This window comes from Gopherus flavomarginatus, chromosome 2, assembly GCF_025201925.1.
Source record: "Gopherus flavomarginatus isolate rGopFla2 chromosome 2, rGopFla2.mat.asm, whole genome shotgun sequence".
NCBI lineage: Eukaryota > Metazoa > Chordata > Testudines > Testudinidae > Gopherus > Gopherus flavomarginatus.
Genome location: NC_066618.1, coordinates 261,837,681 through 261,858,692, shown reverse-complemented (window position 1 = coordinate 261,858,692; position 21,012 = coordinate 261,837,681). Strand labels below are relative to the sequence as shown.

The window sequence follows — 21,012 nt, the reverse complement described above, 5'->3', positions numbered from 1 at the left end:
GCAAAAGACAGGACAAAGTGAGCTGTATGCTAGAAAGAAAACAAAAGTATACAAAAACTTAATTAAAGCCAGTTTTAAATTGTAAAGAGCTATAATAAAATTTAAATTACTAAGCAATGCAATTTCAACTAGAGGACTGTGAAACAGTATGCAAGATCAATTTATTTTAAAATCATGGCAACATAGAACTGCACCAGAGCATGCTCTGTACAAAAGTGATGCATCTCAAAACAATTTTGAGAACTTTGAGGCTCCTCATCTCTTATTATATCTTTCTTGTAAATTACGGTGACTAAAACAAAACCTACTTTTTATTTTCAGTTTGGAGCGGTAGGGCTGGGTAGATGGTATATAGGAGGAAAAAAGATGGACATGCAGCATAGAATAATCAGGTTATAATGACCTTATTCTATATGGCTGTACACTAGAAAGGACTGTAGTCACTTAAAATTGCTATCAATTCACTCTAAAAACACATTTTATTCAAATTTTATGAATTTATAAACTTAAGTAAATAATAATTGCCATACTGGATCAGACCAGTAGCCCATTCAGTATCTTGTCTCTGACCAATGAAAGATGTTTCAGATGAAGGTGGAAAAAAATAAAAACTAAACAAACCATTGTGGTCAAATGTGAGGAAGTTTCTTCTAACCCTGCAAATTAGCGGTTAGCTCAGGCCCTGAAGAATGAGAGCTTATGTTCCTTCTAACAAACAAACAAACAAATAGAGGTCCCTTCCAACCCTAATAATCTATGATTCTATGAAATAAATATCTTACATAATGCAACTGTGGCTGTTCTTGATATCCATATTATACCCCCAAAAACTACAGTAAAAGAACATTAAGGTTCCAAAGTCAAGCACTCAAAAGACAGAAAACACCAGAATTAAGGTTGCCTGTATATGCATTATGATAATTACTTTAATTATGTGATCACATACTACTTTTGCCTCATTCAGTGCAAAGGATGAATGATGCTCACCGAATGGGTATCTAGTCAATATTTATTTTTATACTCATCACTTCATGTGTAGCCCCACATTTTATTTATTGCACACCATTCCACCCTGAATACAGAATTAATTTCCTCATAGGCTTTTCTGTGAGATCATAGCATCTTACTGCTTTACATACATTAACGGATTTATCCTCACAATGCCCTTGTGCAAAGAGGTAGTATTATTATCCAAATTTTATACATAGGGAACTGAGGCACAGAAACTAAGACCAAAATGTCCACAATTTTTGATGTCCAATTTAGGAAGCCTAGGGCTTGACTTTTTCTTAATGTGCTAATAAATGGTAAGCAATTATATGTTCAGAGCAGAATTCCCACTGACTTTAGTTGCAGCAGCGAGTGCTCAGCACTTCCACAAATCAGACTAGGTGTTGCAAGTTGCATAACCACAAAATGAGGAACACACAGTGGCCACCTGTGAAAATTTTGGTTTACAGACTTGCTCAACATCACACATGAAATTTGTGGCAGAGGCAAGGAGAGAATCCAACTTCAGAGTACCATTCAACTTCCTTAACCAAAAGACTATACTTTATCTTCCTGCAGTTCCCCGCCACACATTTTCCAACTTTTGTAACAAATGAGGCAGAAGGCCCACACACAACAACTTCATTCACTACACAACAGGATTCATTTTCAGAGCACAGTTTACCCTGTGCACTTAAGGAGGAAGAGATCCTGTGGAAACCCAGCATTATTTTGTATCCCAATCTTAATATTTTTGCATTCTTGACCAGTACAGATCACTTAGAGCAGGGGTTTCAAACACGCGGCCCACGAGGTTATTTTCTGCGGCCCATAAGCTCCTCGCAGCCCTCTCCACCCTCCCCCATCATTTACCTAGAGCGGCTCCAGCCCGACGTGCACCGAGGGCAGAGCAGGCTCCCTGCCTGCTCGCGCTACCCCCGTGCCGCTCCAGGAAGCGGACAGAATCTGGGGGAGGAGAGGCGCAGGGATGTGTGTTGATGTTGCTTCAGGCACCACACCCAGCAGCTCCCATTGGCCGCGGTTCCCCGTTCCCGGCTAATGGAAGATGCTGGGGGCGGTACCTGAAGCAACAGCCACACACATCCCTGTGCCCTTGTTCCCCCACATTCCAGCCGCTTCTTGGAGCAGCACAGGGGCATGGCAGGCAGGGAGCCTGCCCTGCCCCCAACGCGCGCCCCCCAAATTCCTCCTGCTGTCGAATCCCCTACCCTGAGTCCCTTGCCGCACCCTGACCCCCTGCCACACCGCTCCTGCACTCCAATCCACTGCCCTGAGCCCCCTGCCACACCCCAACCCCCTGCTGTACCTTGACCCTCTGCTGCACCCCGCACCCCTCCTGCACCCCAACCCCCTTCCCTGAGCCGCCAGCCACACCTTGCACCTGACCCCCTGCCCTGAATCCTCTGCCGCACCCCTTCTGCACCCCAACCCACTGCCCTGAGCCCCCTCCAACACCCCTCCTGCATCCCACATCCTAACCCACTGCCCTGAGCCCCCTGCCACACCCCTCCTGCACTCCAATCCCCTGCCCTGACCCCCTGCTGCACCCCTCATCCCTCCTGCACCCCACACCCCAACTCCCTGCCCTGAGCCTCTGCCACACCCCACACCCCTCCTGCACCCCGTGGGAGCAGGGAGGGGGCGGAGTTGGAGTGAGGATTTCAGGGAAGGGGTGGAAAGAGGCGGGGCCTAATGGAAGGGGTTGAGTGGGGGGCAGGGCCCGAGGGTGGCACGGGGGAGGTGTCAGTAATGCGGCCCTCGGGCCAATGTACTAGTCCTCATGTGACCCTCGTGATCATTTGAGTTTGAGACCCCTGACTTAGAGGATGATCTAATGAAGCTGTCCACAATAATGCGCCGTCATTTTCCTAAGTAGTTAATATTTACATTAGAACCCAACAGTGTGTATTACTACTTGAAATTATTCCTACCAATACATAATGTTGCATTTATCAACAATGAATTTCATTTGGCACCATGCAGCTCATCTACTGTATAAACCTGTTCATAAGCCGAATATTTTTGGTAAAAAAGTGATATATCCAAGAGCAAGGGTTGGCTTATAAATGGGTCTACACCAAAATTTGATGATTTTAAACTCTATGGAATCATTGAATTGAATATCTAATACATTGTTATTTTGTTTACCTGCAGCGTTTGCAGATATAGAGCTCCTCAGCTCCCTGTGGCCATGGTTTGCTGTTCCCAGCCAATGGGAGCCGAAGGAAGTAGTGCGCCACTTCCAGCAGCTCCTATTGGCTGGGAACGGCGAACCGCGGCCTCAGGGAACCGAGGAGCTCCATGCCTGCAGATGCTCCAAGTAAACAAAATGTCCCTCCAGCAGCTTACCCTGACAGGCTGGGAGTTAAAGTTTGCTGACTCATTTTCTGATGTCAATACTGCAGCCTTTTAAAGTTGCAAAGGCTTTGTTTGGTGGACTAGATTGGCTTGAAAGGAATACTAAAAAGAGCAGTGCTGCAGATCTGCATGACATTTGACCAATGCATTTCACAAAATGCTATGACTTACAAACCAATCAGAAAAATACAATGAATGATAGTACTATAGCACTGGTGTCAGTCCACTACTGTGTAATTTGATCTCTTAATGCATTTCTACCAATGGACCTCATAAGTCTCGAGCCAATATGAAAATATAACATGCAGAATTGATGGAATCTCTAATAAAATTGAAATAGCTTGTTATCCCCAAAGACATGGCAATCTACAGGGCTCCTTTGAAATAAACAAAGAATAATAATAATTTGACAGTGATAAAGCAGGTGACATTCCTATATAAAGTCCTACAAAATCTATAACTACAATAATAATAATCTATTTTCATACTAGTATTTAAAATGAACAATGAAATCAAAAGAAAAGTCTGCTTATCATGCAGCGTTCAAACTTCAAGTTGTTGAATATGCAGAAGCAAACAATAATTGCGCCGCTGCTCATGAATTCTGTATCAATGAGAAGCAAGTAAGAGAATGGCGAAAAAATAAAACACTAAAAGACATGCCAAGAAGCAAGAAAAAAATGTCCTACGAGGTGCACTTCATTTTCTGAGCTAGAAAAAGATCTCAATAATTGGGTTGTTGAATGTCAACAAAATGGGTACATTGTCACTAGAACTGGAATTTGTCTCTGTGCTCTGCAAACATCGAAAGACAACAAATACAAGTCCGTAAAGCCATCAATATTAGTCGCATCAGTGGGTTGGTGTACTTGCTTCATGAACCGTCATGGTCTCTCTCTTTGTCAGCAAACAAAGATAGCGCAAAAGCTGCCAAGACATCTGGAAGAAAAAAATCGAATCTTTCCAAAGGTTTATTATAAAATATCGAAAGGAATATGCATTTGAACTGTCACAAATAGGAAATATGGACAAAACACCAATGACATTCAATCTCCCAAACAACAGAACGGCAACCGGTGTTGGTTCAAAAACAACTTTAATTAAAACCACTGGCCATGAAAAAATCCATTTTACAGTGGTTTTATCGTGTTTGGCAAATGGATCAAAGCTCCCTCTTGTTATTTTTAAAAGAAAAACCTTGCCTAAGAACATGAAATTTCCTGCTGGTGTCATCGTACGTGCACGCGAAAAGGGACAGATGGATGAAAGTGGGACTAATGAATGGCTGGAAAAAATGTGGAATAAGAGACCAGGAGCACTTTTCAAGAAACCTGCTATGCTCGTTTGAGACATGTTTAGGGCACGCAAGACGGATGAGGTGAAAAACGTGGCCAAAAATATGAAAACTACTTCAGCTGTAGTACCTGGAGGCTACAAACGCTTGAGGTCTGCCTGAACAAACCCTTTAAAGACAGGCTACGCAAAATGTGGTCTGAATGGACGTGCTCAAGCATAGTGAAGTTGACAAAAGGCGGGAATCTTATGAAGCCCAAAATCAATCTGGTCATCCAGTGGATCAAGAACGCATAGGCGTCCATTCCCTAAGAAATGATATAAAAATCATTTAGGAAATGCTGTATCAGCAATGTACTCGACGGGTCAGAAGATGATGCCATACTTGATGATGACACAACAGAGGCTGAGGATGAGAAGGAATCTGAGTCTGAAGACGACACTGCCAACATCTACAATGACAGGGCAGGTGCAGCTGTGACTGAAGCAGAGTTTAATGAACTGTTTGGTGAATCAGAGACTGATTCAGACTTTGAAGGATTTTAAGACTTTTTAAAGTCTCATATTGTTTTAAGTTACTTGTTTTAAATATCCCATTGGTTGGGAACGGCAAACTGCGGGCACTGGGAGCTGAGGGGCTCCATGCCTGCAGATGCTCCAAGTAAACAAGAAGTCCAGACTTGCCAGCAGCTTACCATAATGGGTCAGGAGCCAAAGTTTGCCAACCCTTGAAATATAGGGTCGGCTTATGAAAAGATAGTAAAGTTTTTGCTATTTTTACCTAACCATCTTGGGGGGTTGGCTTATAAACGAAGGCAAATGAACGAGTATATACGATACTTTTGTGACGTCCCTCTGGAGTCTCCTCTAGTCTTGAATAACCTAAACAGTTTTGTGTCATCTGCAAATTTTGCCACCTCACTCTTCACTCATTTTTCCTGGTTGCTTATACATCATTAATCAAAATGCAGAATCTTGAGATACCCCAATGTAAAATCTTTTGCCATTTTAGAAAGTTGATCATTATGTTGCTTCAACAAGAAAGACCCTGAACTAGACTAACATATACATAATATTAATTAATAATTACAAGTTTTAAATAATGGTTCACATGACATTAACTCACCGAGTGTAATATGTCACTGCTTCTTTATAATCCCCAATGGCAAAGGCTTCATTACCTTTTTCTTTTTCACGACAAGCAATAAAATTTCTCTCTTTCTTAGTCATACCTAGAACATAATAGTTAGCTGTTTTTATATCTAAAAGTTAACAGATGCAAAATATGACATTTTAACGTAGAAGCATTTTAATTTAATTATATTGTGTACATTGGTTTTAAAAGTTATGGAGAGTAGACTACAAGACAACCTCTCTATTAAGACATGGTCCATGTTATTAAAAAGGGTGTGAAAACTCCTAAAGTGAAACAAAAAAAGGAAACTTTATCAGTATGTTTATATTTTAGGATAAAAGATTGTATGCGGACATTTTGTATTCAGCAAGGTTCAACTGACTAACACATTTTTCAAGACTCTTTTCAGTGGAAAAATTGTACTGAAATTTTCTAGGATGAACAGAGTCCAAAGGCAGACAAAACTGAGTATCCATTAGGAAGGAAATACATGAAAAATCTGTGCCTCTTGGCTTAAGTCCCTTGCCATCAATAAAATCTTAGAGTTTAAATAAGTAAATAAAGTGCACATTGGGATGCCCTATAACAAGTTCCCTCTGTATATACATTATATACAACAAGCAGGAAACAATGGGCTTAGTGTCTTTGCAATTTTCTTCCATTATGAATTATTAAACATACAGTATACTGTATACAAAACACTAAACTGATCTTTAAGATATTTCTATTTCAAATTCTCTTTTGGTAGAGAAGACTATGTGCTTTCACTTTGATAAGAACTATGAAGAAAAACGTTTTCAGATGAATAACTGATCCTTCTGTATTTGAAATAAAAGCTAGCATATTTGGAATAACTACCACTAACACTCCAGAAGGATCATTTGTTTGGGCTAAAACCCGTTTTCCACTTTGCTAGGACAAGCTTCTATTATCTGGCCATCTGAGGAAATGGGTCAACATGTTGAAAGGTGATGGGAAGCCAAGTCATCAGAGGAAGGAAGCTGGATGGTTAAGAAGGTGAATAAAGTTCGCAGCAGACAAATTCAGGGTTGATCCAAGCAAGCCTTAAGCTTCACATTAACTTGCAACCATTAATAGACAGTAAGCAGAACTAGATTTTCTCATTATTGCATGGTGGGCAATAAGCCAGCACGTGTGTACTGTCCCCAATTATTTTTATTCAGATAATATAAAGACAACTGTGGTTTCAATACTCTTTGAAAGCACCCTTAAATACCTTTAAACTACACACACAGCATACCAACATGCATGAGCAACGCTATAACAACCAAGTAGTATCAGCATTATAGAATAAAAATAAAAATCTGTTTCAAGCTTCCACTGATTTGTTTTTTTTATAAACAGTAAGAGGAAAGTGATTTTAAGCTCTACGAGAATATCATAATTATGCCCTGATACGCTTTATGTTTTGTTTACAAATGGGACAAATCAATCTTGATGATGTATTTTTCTTCAGCATCTCCAGCCCCAATTTCATGCTTATATTTAAAGCAAATCTTTTTCAATAAGCATTATTAGAAGGCGTATCACAATTTCTGCAAAATGGCCATTTTCTGGGATGACTTACTAAGAACATGGTTTATTTTTATTTTCTGTGATGGCTGAAAAAAGCAAGGAAGAGATATACAGCAAAAGCACATTTTTCCTCTATAATGTTTCTTCAATTTGCATGAACATTCTACTGACCAATGTCAATTCTGTATCTAATCAAAGAAAATACAATTTTGATACTAAGTCATCATTTACCTATTGTGTCTATTTTCTTTTCAATTACAGGTAAATTTGAACTAATATTGAAGCATGCTTTTGAATTATTTTCTTCATAGACCTCATCAACTTTTGAACACTCCTTTTCCACATCAAACCTTAAAGTAAAAAAAAAAAATTACATACACACAGTAAAATGCAGCAAAACAAGATTTCTTTACCTACAGAACAACATACTATATTTCAGATATAAAATAAATTGGGAACAAAGATTCTGTCAATCTGTTCAACAATCCAAAATTATTCAGGGAAAACACACAATTTTTTAAACAATTTATATTTCCTTTGTGTGTGTTTTGTTCCACGCTGTCCACTTCAAACCCAGTACAGCATTCTAAGAATCAGGCAAAATACAAGAAACAGTGTTTTAAAGGGCCAACCCTAAAAGATACTGAGCACTTGTAGCTCCCACTGAAAACAACTGGAGTTGCAAGTACTTTTCACTTCTCAGGAACAGACAAGGTGATTAAATATTGTAACTGGAAGACCAAAGGGAAAAAAACGTACCTTTTTGTAATGTTGTTCTTCAAGATGTGTTGTTCATGTCCATTCCATTTTAGGTGTGCGTGCGACCATGTGCATAGTTGTTGGCAATTTCTGCCTTAGTAGTATCCGTATAGCCAGCTGTGGTGTCCTCTGGAATGGCGCCGCTGGCCCTGCACCCTCTCAGTTCCTTCTTGCTGGCAACTCCGACAGAGGGGTAGGAGGGCGGGAAATGTTACAGGACATGAGCAACACATCTTGAAGAAAAACAGTTACGAAAAGGTAGGTAACCATTTTTTCTTCGAGTGCTTGTTCATGTTGATTTCATTTTAGGTGACTCGCAAGCAGAATCCACAGAGGTGGGCTCGGAGTTCACAGCTTAGCAGCTTGCAGTACTGCCCTACCAAAGCCAGCATCATCCTGGGCCTGCTGGGTCAGTGCATAGTGGGATGGAAAGGTACGGCCAGACAAACAAGTGGCCACTTTACAGATGTCCTGGATAGGCACATAAGCCAGAAAGGCTGCCAAAGAGGCCTGCACTCTTGTAGAGTGAGCGGTGATGATCGCTGGGGGTGGCATCTTCACTTGGTCATAGCAGAAGCGAATGCAGGCAGTGATCCAAGAAGAAATTCTTCAAGTGGATACAAGGCAACCTTTCATGCTGTTGGCCACAGCGACGAATAACTATGTCAACTTGACGGGACCAAGCCATTCCGTAATGTAAAAGGCCAGAGCCCTTGTGACATCTAGGGCGTGTAGCCTACGCTCCTCCTCCGCCGACTTATGTGGCTTCAGAAAGAAGACCGGTAAGTAAATGTCCTGGCTCAAATGAAACAGAGACTAACTTGGGAAGAAAAGGCAGATGCGGTCTTAGCTGGACCTTGACCTTGTCCTTATAGAAGGCCGTGTATGGTGGCTCCAAGGTGAGTGCCCGAATCTCAGATATTCGGCAGGTCAACATCACCTCAACCAGGAACACGACCTTCCAGGAAAGGAGAAGGAGAGAGCAGAGAGCCAGAGGCTCGAAGAGAGGACCCGTGAGATAGGCCTTTAAGGAATCTGGCCGTGATATCCTGAGCAAAAAACAACCTGCCCTTGAACAATGGGTGGAAGACTGAGTTGGCCACTAAATGGACCTTGATTGATGAGAGGGACAAGCCCTGGATCTTAAATGCAGGAGGTAGCCCAGAATAAGCAAAGCCTGCTCAGGACGAACACCTTCGTCCGCAATCCAGCAGATGAACTATTTCCACGTGGCCAGGTATGTCGCTCTGGTGGACGGCTTCCTACTTCCCAACAGCACGTGCTGAATCTCAGCTGAGCACTGCTGTTCCTGCGCGTTTAGCCATGCAGCAGTCAGGCCATCAGACGCAACGCCGCCAGGCAGTGGTGCAAAAGACTGCCGTGGTTCTGGGACAACAGGTCTAACCTGGGCGGTAGCTGGAACAGGGTCGCCACTGAAAGGTCCAGCAGAGTGCTGAACCGGTGTTGGAGCGACCACACTGGCGCTATGAGGATGACTCTCGCCTTGTCCTGTTTGATCTTTGTAAGGACCCTGGGTAGCAGCAGCACTGAGGGGAAGGTATACATCAAAGCCCCCAACCACAGGAGCAGAAAAGCATCCGACAGAGATCCTCTGTCCATGCCCCCAATTGAGTAGAAGACGTGGCATTTCCTGTTCTGCTGGGATGCGAACAGGTTCACCCGGGGAGTTCCCCACCTGAGGAAGATGGAGCAGACTATCTCCGGATGAAGGGACCACTCGTGGCAAGATGAAAACATCCTGTTGAGGCGATCTGCCAAAATCGTTCTTGGTCCCTGGAAGATAAGCGGCAACGAGATGGATGTTGTGCTGCAGACAGAAGTCCCAGAGCCAGAGGACTTCCTAGCAGAGGGCAAACGACCTGGTTCCACTCTGCCTGTTGATACAGAAGAATGTAGCCGTGTTGTCTGTCAGGACCTGAACAACTCTGTCTTGAACCTGAGGTAGAAAGGCTTGGCAGGCTAGTCGAACCACCCTGAGTTCCCTGACATTGATATTCAGGGAACAATCGTAACTGGACCAACAACCTTGAGAGCTGAGAGTGCCCAGGTGGGCTCCCCATCCCAGGTTCAAGGCATTGGAGACAGTGGTCACTGATGAGGCTGAGGCCGCGAAGGGAACGCCTTCCAGCACCAATGCGGGATCCTGCCACTAAATGAACTGCCAAGTTGGGACACAGACCATCACCAGCCACACCCGAAGGGGTCTGAGGCGGAGTTGTGCGTGCCTCACCACATAAGTACATGCTGCCAGGTGGCCCAACAGTCTCAGTGGGCCCTATGAATACTGCAAAGGCAGAAATCTCCGACAACTGTGCATGTGGGCACGCGCACACCTAAAATGGAATCCACATGAACAAGCACTCGAAGAAGAAACAATGCTTCAGCCACCACTCCACAGCTGCTTTCCAGCTGCTTTTTCCGAAGATCTTTCATTAATTAATCTCAAGTAAATGTTACAGTTGTAACACAATCCAACAAAAGAAAAGAAATGCAGTCAGAACCAAGTCATCCACTACCTACAAACAATGAAGACCATTCTAATAATAACTGGACGGGAAACAAATTTTTCCATCTTGCAAGAATTTTCAAGATTTCAAAACTTATTCCTGACCCAAATCAAGTCAATCTTGACAGTTTTTTTGAACCAAAAATTTAGAAAATTCAAATCAGATCAAAATATTTCATTTTGACGTTGACCTTTTAAAAGAGTTTTACCTTAAATTCACTTAAATTTCAAAGTGAAAAGTCCTTTCAAACTGAAAAATGGAACTTTTTAATTTAGAAAATGTCAAAATGAGATTTTGACCATTTGAATCTATTATTTTTCAAATGTTTTCAGAATGAGAAATTCATCAAAACTGTCTCTTTCCATGAACATTTTTGATTTCTACGAACTGGCATTTTTCTGAGAAAAAATTTTTTTGTTTAAAAATTTCCAACCAGCTCTAAATTTAATTATTTTCAGTAGACCCAATTAAATTCAAGGATTGGAAGACAGAGCAGATAAGTAAAACTGCAATACATATGAGAGATATTACACTAACGTATTATAATACATCTTGTATTTTTCACAGCAATAAATATAGCAGCTCCTTTCTAGTGTGTAGGTGAACAAGGAAAACAAAAATCACCTGCTCCATTTATTCTTATGCAGGTTATTCTGTCACAGGTTATTTGAAACTTAAATTGATTGACAAATCATTTTGCCACCCATTAGAGGGCACATGACAAGAGTGAATTTTGTCAAAATTATCTTTTGGCAATATATTTTCTAGACCACTTGTAAACACTAAGGCCTTGTTTTTGTAAACATTATGCACATAAGTACATTTTGTAAGATTAGAGCCTTATACAATGGTCAGATACCGTTAAGGCCCTGCTCCTTCAACTGACTGTTTGAGGGCAAACTGTTGTGCCTGCACCAAGTCCAAGTCTATGAGGTTAATGGAGCTCAGTGCAGGAGCAGGAATCCACCTGCTTGGTGTCTTAATGAAGAAATAGGACTTAACGCACACAAATACCACATTGAGGAACATAAAAAAAGTATTGCCTGTTTTGTTTTTAAAGTTAAGGTAAAAAAAATCATGTTAAATGTCCTTACTTGTTTTATTAATATCTCCTTAGACTTTAAAGTCTTGATGATTAAAAATGAAATTTGAAAAATTAAATTACTTATTATTTATGTTGTCTGCTTACTTTCTGGTCTATATACCTAGCTTGAACAAATAAAACTTTGCAGCTTCACTTTTTGTTCTCAAGTACTGGCTCCATGCTACACTGTTTATATTGTAAAGGGAATGTTTATACACCTTTACCCCGATATAACACAACCCAATATAACACGAATTTGGATATAATGCGGTAAAGCAGAGCTCCAAGGGGGCAGGGCTGCGCACTCCGACAGATCAAAGCAAGTTCAATATAACATGGTTTCACCTATAATGCAGTAAGATTTTTTGGCTCCCGAGAACAGCATTATATCGGGGTAGAGGTGTATTAAATAAAAACATATCTCATCTGTATTCCTATAATTTCATGCAATATGTTATTAGGTGCATGAAACAGGTTTCTCTTTTTAAAAAAATCTAAACTGGTACCTAGGACAGTTCTATTGCAAAAACAAAGAAGTTCAATACAAAATTAAAAGATGATTTAACATACTTGTCCCATTCCCTGTAATCTCGTGGTATATTTTTCTTCTTTCTTTGTTTATTTTCTTTGTTCTAAAAGGAAAAGAAAGAGGCTGAGAATTCATTATTTAACAAATTCCCTGACTGGCTGTTCCGCTTTTTGTTCCCATAGTTATTCTGTTATTCTCATCTGGGGTCAACACTATTCCTGATTGGTCTCCAGCATAAAGCTGTTTTCAAAACTTCACTAGTTTTCAAGACTCTCCTGATTTTGACTTTTGTTTTAAGGGAAATCAGTGAGGTGTTTGATACACATGATTCCAACACTATACATTCACTCATGTATCAATCATCAGGTTTCTTTTCAACCTGGAAGTCTTAAACTTAAAACTTAAGGACAAAGCATCCCAAATCACATGGTGAAACCCAAAGGAAGAAAACTCAGTGAGGTTTCACTTGTGCAGTTATCTCCACATTGTTCTAGCATGAGAAGATGGAAACAGGGTTTGCCCTCTTGTGGAATGAACCAGTGATCCAATCCCAAAAACCTTAGAGCCCTCAACAACCAGGCCCTCATGCTCTTGGGAACCTAGTTCCCACATCCAGAATTGCTGCCTCAATAGAAACAAAATAACAGGGACACCTCAGCTGCTGATACCCCAAACTTACCTTCACATTAATTTTCTTCTCGTAATTACACTGAACATAGGGGAAACAATTCAGAATCACTGTCCTGTACATACCCTACTTGAACTGGGCAGGAAACAGTTTTCCTTTCCCATAAACATTTTTGAAATTTCAGAAATTTTCCCTTTCTGCATTGGGACACATGTGAGACATTTTAAAGTTTTTCACAACAAAAGAGAGAGAGACCTGGCCTGGAACTAGACAGAGCAGAGACTTGAACCTGGCTTTCCCATGTCCCAGGTACATACCATAACCACTGGGCTACTCGTTAGTCACTTTGTCAGTCTGTCTCTCATTTTGACCAGAAATTCCACCCTCAACCTGAAAAACCTTTCCTACTAAAATTGCCTCAAAATTGGTTCATTTCCATGAAAAGTTTCCATTTAATGAACTGACATTTAAAGGTATATGTGATCTGTATGTATTTATTTACATGTAATTATTAACTAATTTGTTAATGCAGATGCATTCTCAGACAATTAATCAATCTAGCAATCACTTAAGGAACACTTCTATATAAAAGACACAAATCAGAAATTTAAATACTGTTAACATATAAGAGTTTAGAGTCAGTTGGGTCTATCAGTGCTCCAAAAATCTGCATGCTGGATGGGAATTAGATAGGATCATTTATAACAACACCTCAGGATTCAAACATCTCATTGGCAACTTATATTTTTCTCTCAATCCATTCTACAGTATTGCACTTTGTAGGGAAATATTTAAAATATTACTTATTGTGTATGTTTTGTGAAATTTATTAAATATGTCATAGTTATATTAGGACAGTGATGGTCTCTAAAAAGGCACTGGAAATAACTCAGGGTATACAAAGTGAAGAAGTAGAGTACTGTATTAAAGAGATAGTTTGTTTTAATTTTGGTCACTTTCAAGCATGGGCGTTGCCTCCTAAAACTGCAACCTCCGGCGACACTGGGGCAGAGGGGCAGATTTCTGCTTTCCATTTGGCACTGCTCCCTTCCCAAGTTCCACCACACCAGCCAGAGCCCCCTAGTGGGGCACAGAGGAACAGCTCCTAGCTACATCCCTCCCTGCACCCAGAGCAGTTTTCAAAGTTGATGGGCTGACCCCTCCCTGCCCCACCTTTGAATTACACTTTTTGGTCATCCCCCAACCCAGACAGGCTGGGTGGCCTGCTGAGGTGAGTCAGGGCACAGAGGTGGTGCTCCCTCCCTGGGCCCTGCCATGCAGATCTGACCTGAGCCCCATGGGGCTCTGCCTCCCCATATACAGAAGTCAAACTACACCTATGCTTTCTAGGGATCCAGTACTAAGCTCACGGATACTCCGCTGGTTACAATAAACAGTCAAGAAAGGATCAATTAACACATTATTTATGTATAAAGGCATACATCTCTCAGAAATAAAAAATTTAAATGCTTTTGTTACACATATTTTTAAGAAAAGAGATACCTGGCCACCATGAAGGCAGCTATTTGAACCACGAACTGCTGGCAAATTGTCTAGTCTCTCATGAAGTGTTTCTGTTACAGGAAATTGTATTTTATAATCATCATCCTTCATTTCTGTCACCCAGCTCTGAAAAGAAACAGATATCACTGCACCTCAAAATAGTAAATGCAGACCTCCTGATGATCTAATATAATATACTGCCCTGTATATACCCAACTCAAAGAATGATATTGATGAATTCCAGTTGGAGTCATGTCCAGCACTTCTCTGTTGCTATGATAGTTATCATAAGCTGGGATTTGGGAGCGTAGTGGCAGGAACAAATCATTTTTAAAAAAAATGTTTTTGACAAGAGCTTAGCGGATCTCTTTGGGGAAAATGGCAATAATTAATCAAAACCAGAAACAGTGTAAATGTGATTAGGACACATTAGACTAATATATACATGACTTGTGATAAAAAAATCCAGTAACAACACAAAATATCAACCCATACATCATTATTGTAAGAAATCCCTTTCCAAACCATCTCTTACATGTTAAAACTCAAAATTTTGTTAAATCTCTAACCAAAAATAGGAGAACTCAAAGGGGTCATATTATTACATTCAAAAAATTCCACAAGTGCTTGATACCTCTCAGGATCAACCCCAATATGACTCAGTAGCATATTCAACTCCAGTCCAGAAAATCACAGGTTCATATTTCACATTAGGACTTGGACTTGCATTCAGTTGTGACTGCTGAGATGCCAAACTATTAGAACTGATGTCCTTAAGATGAAACATTAACGCTAAAGGTTCTTCCACCTAAGTTCCCTCTACATTTTCATCTAAATATGAAATTCTTCAACTCCTTCCTAACATGTGATGCAGTGTTGATGTGACCCAACATAATCAGATGCTACATTTTTTCAGTTGAGAGTGATGCATTTCCCTGAATATAGTTTGTAAATACTTTGTGATTCTTCTGAATCAAAGGTGGTGTATAAATGTGTCATTATTTGTTGTGGTTGTTAGATGGAAGTTAAAGATTCAGGGGTCCTATTCAAATAAAAAGGATAATTAAGAGAGTTCTGGTCAATATTTCCTCACTTAATGAAACAGGTCCTAATGTGCAAGGCCATGTGAACTATTAGCAACTGAAAATTGCTGCATTACTGATACGTAATCAGTAATCAGTCTGAGAACAACAGAGACGATCAAATTCTAAACAGATTTACTAAAAAAAAAATCTGATAACTAATTAATTACTTTAATAAATTTACATTGCCATATCATATTAAATTAAAACTATACTTTACCTTTATTTCATCATTAATTTTTTCCCATTCTTCAGTTGTAAAGTCAGATGCAGAGGCTGGAGATTTATCTTTTCGCAGGGCTCTGCTCCCTGGAGCTAAACATTCAATGCGTTTTTCACAAAATAATGTAAGATCAGGGTAATATCCTTCCTCACCAGACCTTAAAGGTAAAATGATTTCACATCATTTAAAAACTGAGCAAAACAAATAAACAATATTGCATTCTCCTCATGTATATGAATGATGTAGTACTGACTACAGAGGACTTTTCTACTTCCTAGTGATTGAAAGTTGTTATTACCGACTTACAGAAGTTTGATGACAACTGTAAATTGAGTTGGTGGCCTTAGTCCAGCGTCTAATGGGCAAATATTCACATTACAAAAAGTATTGCAATTAGTACTAACTATAAATATTCTTAGAAAACCAACACAGCTACAAGAACACTGTACATACAAATATTCTTGACACTCTCACCAAAACTTGCAAGGATTAAATCAGCACAGTGTCTGAAATATCCACACCCCCTCACAAGTCCCTCCTTGCCACAAATGAAGTACAGTGGTGGAACGAGAAGACTCTTCTACTGCTGCTACTCAAGCTGTACCTGTTCTATGGATTTAACATAGAACTTCTATTTTCAGTGCTGTCAATAAGGAACCTTTCACAAGATTAGTTACCTTTTTTATTTTAATTTAGAGATTTAACTTATGTTAAGTCACCAACACTTTTAAGATAAGTACCGAGTCCAATACTCTTGGGCCAAATCCTCAGAATCTTACCAATAGATAAACTATTAACTAAAAACAAAATTAAAAAAGCAATAATGTAAATAATAATGAAGATAAAATTTTAAATATTTACCTCAATATTCTGAGAATTTTTTCCAGGTGTTTAACATCTGAGCACTTTTCAATGAATTTGTAGTCCAGATGATTAATAGGAATTTGATATGTTTTTGTTGTTCCCTGATCCCACAAAGATGAAACTGGCTGGTCACTCATTCCTTAAAATGTTTATAAGATAAAACTAATTATTCTGCTGCCTGAAGTGGTACTCAGATATACTTTGAGGCAAATCTGATTTTAAGAAACAGTCCAGCCCTTAATTCACACTTAATCCTTACTCATGCATATAGTCCCATTGGCATGATGAAGGAGTTGCCAATTTGAGGTCCTGGTCTGGCAAACTACTCCACTTGTCCAGAGTCCCACTAAATTCACTGGGGGTCTGGGTGGGCACAAGGATCTATCAGCTTGCAGGACTGAGATCTCAGATTGTAAACTCTTTTAGGCAAAAAAACACTCTCTTCTATTGTGACCACAAGGTGCCACAAACATATATAGCATTGCAGAAATAATAATTATAATAATGGAAAGAAAATTAGAAACGTCATAGACTACATATTTAAGTTTCTCCTTTGGAAAACCTTTTGGCTTCTGTTCCTCTCATGCAAGGTAATATATCTGTTAAATGAATATTGCTAATTTATTCTGTCCCTCATAAAGAAAAGTATTGAAGAAAAATAATCTTAAAACTACTAGCAAGTTGAGGCAACTAATTTACATTCCACAGGCATAGGTGAGAATAACTTGGAGGAGTTTTTGTGGAACTGCCACACATTTTTAAATGGAGTTGCTGCAGATATATGTGAAAATGTCTACAAATGTTAATTTGAGTCAATATTGCTGTACTTCAGACATATTTCTTGTGATCTTTAAAAAAATCCAAATGGCATGCTATTTTAATAGGAAACGTCTAACTTATAAAATGTGGAAATTCCCAGTGGCAAATTAAGACTCACCAAACAAATTAAGTTTGTACAATACAAAAGAGGCATATCACCACTCCCCTCACTAGCTCTCATTATCCTCTTTCAAATTCTACCTTAAACCTCTCCCTTGCCACGATGCCTTCAAAACTCTTGACAATGGTTAGACTACTGTGCACTAATACCACCACCTATCATGCTGACCAATATTTTCTCATGGTTTCCTGGTACTCCCCATCTATCTGTTTGTATTCATCTGTTGTTTCTTATCTTATTTAGACTGTAAAATCTTTAGGGGAGGGGTTCTTTCTGATCTTTTGTACAGCACCCAGCACAACGGTGTCCTGGTCCATGACTGGCTCCTAAGCACTCCAGTAACACAAATAATATGCTTACTCTTCTTTTGCACTGGGTGATACACACAAGTTGAATATTCAACGTTCATTCTTCTCACACCTATGTATTTGTGCAACCTTCTTGTGTTTTTACAATCAGACTTTTCATGGTTCTATCTTTTATTATAATAAAGACAAAGGGCCACATTCGTCTCCTTAAGTAGCACAGGTGCACCACCAGTCAGTAGAAGTGTTATCATGTAACATCAGCAGAATTGAGCTCAAACGTGTGTTTCTGCTAATCTTTGCAACTCTCACAACAAAGGGAATCATCCCAGAAAAATTCTCTCCCTAGCAGGAGACTATAGACCTGCTAAGCCCGCCCTACCCTAGCAACCGTTTCTGTGTACAGCATGGCTTCTGGCGAGTCCAGTAGCACGGCGTCAGGACCAAATCTCACCACCCAGCCAGGTCGTGGCAGGGGAGATAACACATAAACTCTGCAGCTTGGCCCCTTCCACAGAGGATCGGGAAGCACCAGGAGTCACGCTGTCCTGCCCCCTTTCACACACAGCGAAACAGCCAGCAGGGCAGTAGCTGCCACCGAGGATCCACCCCCTCAGGAGGGGGCTACATGCTGTGCGGGAAGCACGACCCCCCACCCCACCCCCGAGGCAAGGGCTTTGGGCCGCGGGCCCGCAGCTCCAGCACACGGCGAGTTGTTACCCCTCCCATCACAGCCTCTCTACCCCCTGCACACGCACACCCCACTCTCCAGGCCCGTGCACCCCACACACCACAGCCGCCCCCGTGCACCCCAGGCCCGGCTCCAGCGGAGAACGGCGGACGGGCGGGGGGTCAAGAGTCGCGCTGGGGACGAGACACCAGCCCTGAAGGAGCGGGGAGGCAGCCCAGGCCGACCGACCTGCCCAGGTGCCCGCACTAACTCCGGAGGACAGTCGACAACTTCGCCCTCAACCTGCGTCCGGAGAGAGCAACCGGGCGCAGGACCCTCCCCCGCCCACTCGGCACATGCGCAAGGGGTCGGCCCGGCAGCGCTACCGTTGGAGTCGCGGGGCTGCGCGCGCCCCCAGAGCTGGGGGCCGGGCCGAGTGTCTGCCTGTCTCCCCAAAGCGAGACGCTGCTGCAATCGCGGCAACTTTCCCAGGTGTCTCTGCTGCCACCAGCGGGGCGAGGCGTCCCTCAGCCTGCTTTACATGGGGGAGCCAGAGCCTGCCGCGGGGGCGGGGCTGAGCAGGGCGCCCTGTCCTCCTCTAGCCCGGGAGGAAAGTGAGGGAACTGATGCACGGATGTCGGGGCATCAGCAGCACGTTCTGGACAGACGGTGCCTGGCAGGCCAGAGTCGAAGATGTTTCACTACTGGGTAGGCAGATGGCAGGGTGATGTTTCATTAAGAAATCCCAACATTATGGTGCAAGAGCATCCTAGCCCAGGATCTCCCAGTCAAAGTCAGGGAAAAGCCTGGTGTTTCAGGAGAAAAAGCAAACCTCCACAGTAGCCATCATTACTCTAGCCTGTCTTACTCAATTGAAGCAGCAAAGAGTCCTGTGGCACCTTATAGACTAACAGACGTCTAGGTGCCACAGGATTCTTCGCTGCTTTTACAGATCCAGACTAACACTCATAGATTCATAGACTCTAGGACTGGAAGGGACCTCGAGAGGTCATCGAGTCCAGTCCCCTGCCCTCATGGCAGGACCAAATACTGTCTAGACCATCCCTGATAGACATTTATCTAACCTACTCTTAAATATCTCCAGAGATGGAGATTCCACAACTTCCCTAGGCAATCTATTCCAGTGTTTAACTACCCTGACAGTTAGGAACTTTTTCCTAATGTCCAACCTAAATCTCCCTTGCTGCAGTTTAAGCCCATTGCTTCTTGTTCTATCATTGGAGGCTAAGGTGAACAAGTTTTCTCCCTCCTCCTGATGACACCCTTTTAGATACCTGAAAACTGCTATCATGTCCCCTCTCAGTCTTCTCTTTTCCAAACTAAACAAACCCAATTCCTTCAGCCTTCCTTCATAGGTCATGTTCTCAAGACCTTTAATCATTCTTGTTGCTCTTCTCTGGACCCTCTCCAATTTCTCCACATCTTTCTTGAAATGCGGTGCCCAGAACTGGACACAATACTCCAGTTGAGGCCTAACCAGCGCAGAGTAAAGCGGAAGAATGACTTCTCGTGTCTTGTTTACAACACACCTGTTAATGCATCCCAGAATCATGTTTGCTTTTTTTGCAACAGTATCACACTGTTGACTCATATTAAGCTTGTGGTCTACTATGACCCCTAGATCTCTTTCTGCCATACTCTTTCCTAGACAGTCTCTTCCCATTCTGTATGTGTGAAACTGATTGTTCCTTCCTAAGTGGAGCACTTTGCATTTATCTTTATTGAACTTCATCCTGTTTACCTCAGACCATTTCTCCAATTTGTCCAGATCATTTTGAATTTTGACCCTGTCCTCCAAAGCAGTTGCAATCCCTCCCAGTTTGGTATCGTCCGCAAACTTAATAAGCGTACTTTCTATGCCAACATCTAAATTGTTGATGAAGATATTGAACAGAACCGGTCCCAAAACAGACCCCTGCGGAACCCCACTTGTTATACCTTTCCAGCAGGATTGGGAGCCATTAACAACTACTCTCTGAGTACGGTTATCCAGCCAGTTATGCACCCACCTTATAGTAGCCCCATCTAAATTGTACTTTCCTAGTTTATCTATAAGAATATCATGCGAGACTGTATCAAATGCCTTACTAAAGTCTAGGTATATCACATCCACCGCTTCTCCCTTATCCACAAGGCTCGTTATCCTATCAAAGAACGCTATCAGATTAGTTTGACGGCTACCCCTCTGATACTTTACTTAATGGAATGAATTTTGGCAGGTGTATTTTGAAAGAAACAGGAGCAGGGGACAGAATACCAGCCCTGAAGGAGCAGAGTGGGGCAGCAATTCTCACTACCTTAATTTAGCAAGGTGATGAAATATACTGTCCCATTAAAAAAAAAATTAAAGGGTATCTTTATTTAGCCAAAACAACAGAAAAGTGGAAAAATAAAACACCACTGGGAAGCTGCACAAGAGCTCCTAGAAATATTGTTTCCCTTAAAAAAAAAAAAAAGTTGATTAGTGAAAATGCATCATTTACAAAATTCAAGTTTTTAAAAGAAAGAAAATGAACAATTAAGGACATTGGCACAAATCCACA

The 21,012-nt window shown here is 41.4% G+C and overlaps 1 protein-coding gene across 3 annotated transcripts in view; it reads right to left on the bottom strand.

Annotated features, from left to right (window-relative positions):
• Nucleotides 1–19,068, bottom strand: part of SPAG1 (sperm associated antigen 1) — a 72,366-nt gene extending 53,298 nt beyond the window's left edge. Inside the window, exons 1-7 of one of the 3 annotated variants that reach the window (XM_050940704.1) lie at nucleotides 18,835–19,068; nucleotides 16,531–16,672; nucleotides 15,667–15,826; nucleotides 14,365–14,490; nucleotides 12,275–12,336; nucleotides 7,565–7,683; nucleotides 5,789–5,894 (exon numbers count right to left, since the gene is read on the bottom strand). In XM_050940704.1, the coding sequence (XP_050796661.1) occupies nucleotides 5,789–5,894; nucleotides 7,565–7,683; nucleotides 12,275–12,336; nucleotides 14,365–14,490; nucleotides 15,667–15,826; nucleotides 16,531–16,670 (713 nt within the window). In that variant the 5' untranslated portion in view covers nucleotides 16,671–16,672; nucleotides 18,835–19,068. Of the gene's footprint in view, nucleotides 1–5,788; nucleotides 5,895–7,564; nucleotides 7,684–12,274; nucleotides 12,337–14,364; nucleotides 14,491–15,666; nucleotides 15,827–16,530; nucleotides 16,673–18,697; nucleotides 18,809–18,834 lie in introns of those variants that run through there. The other 2 variants (XM_050940703.1, XM_050940705.1) reach the window with 2 other exon arrangements.
• Nucleotides 19,069–21,012: the final 1,944 nt, after the last annotated feature.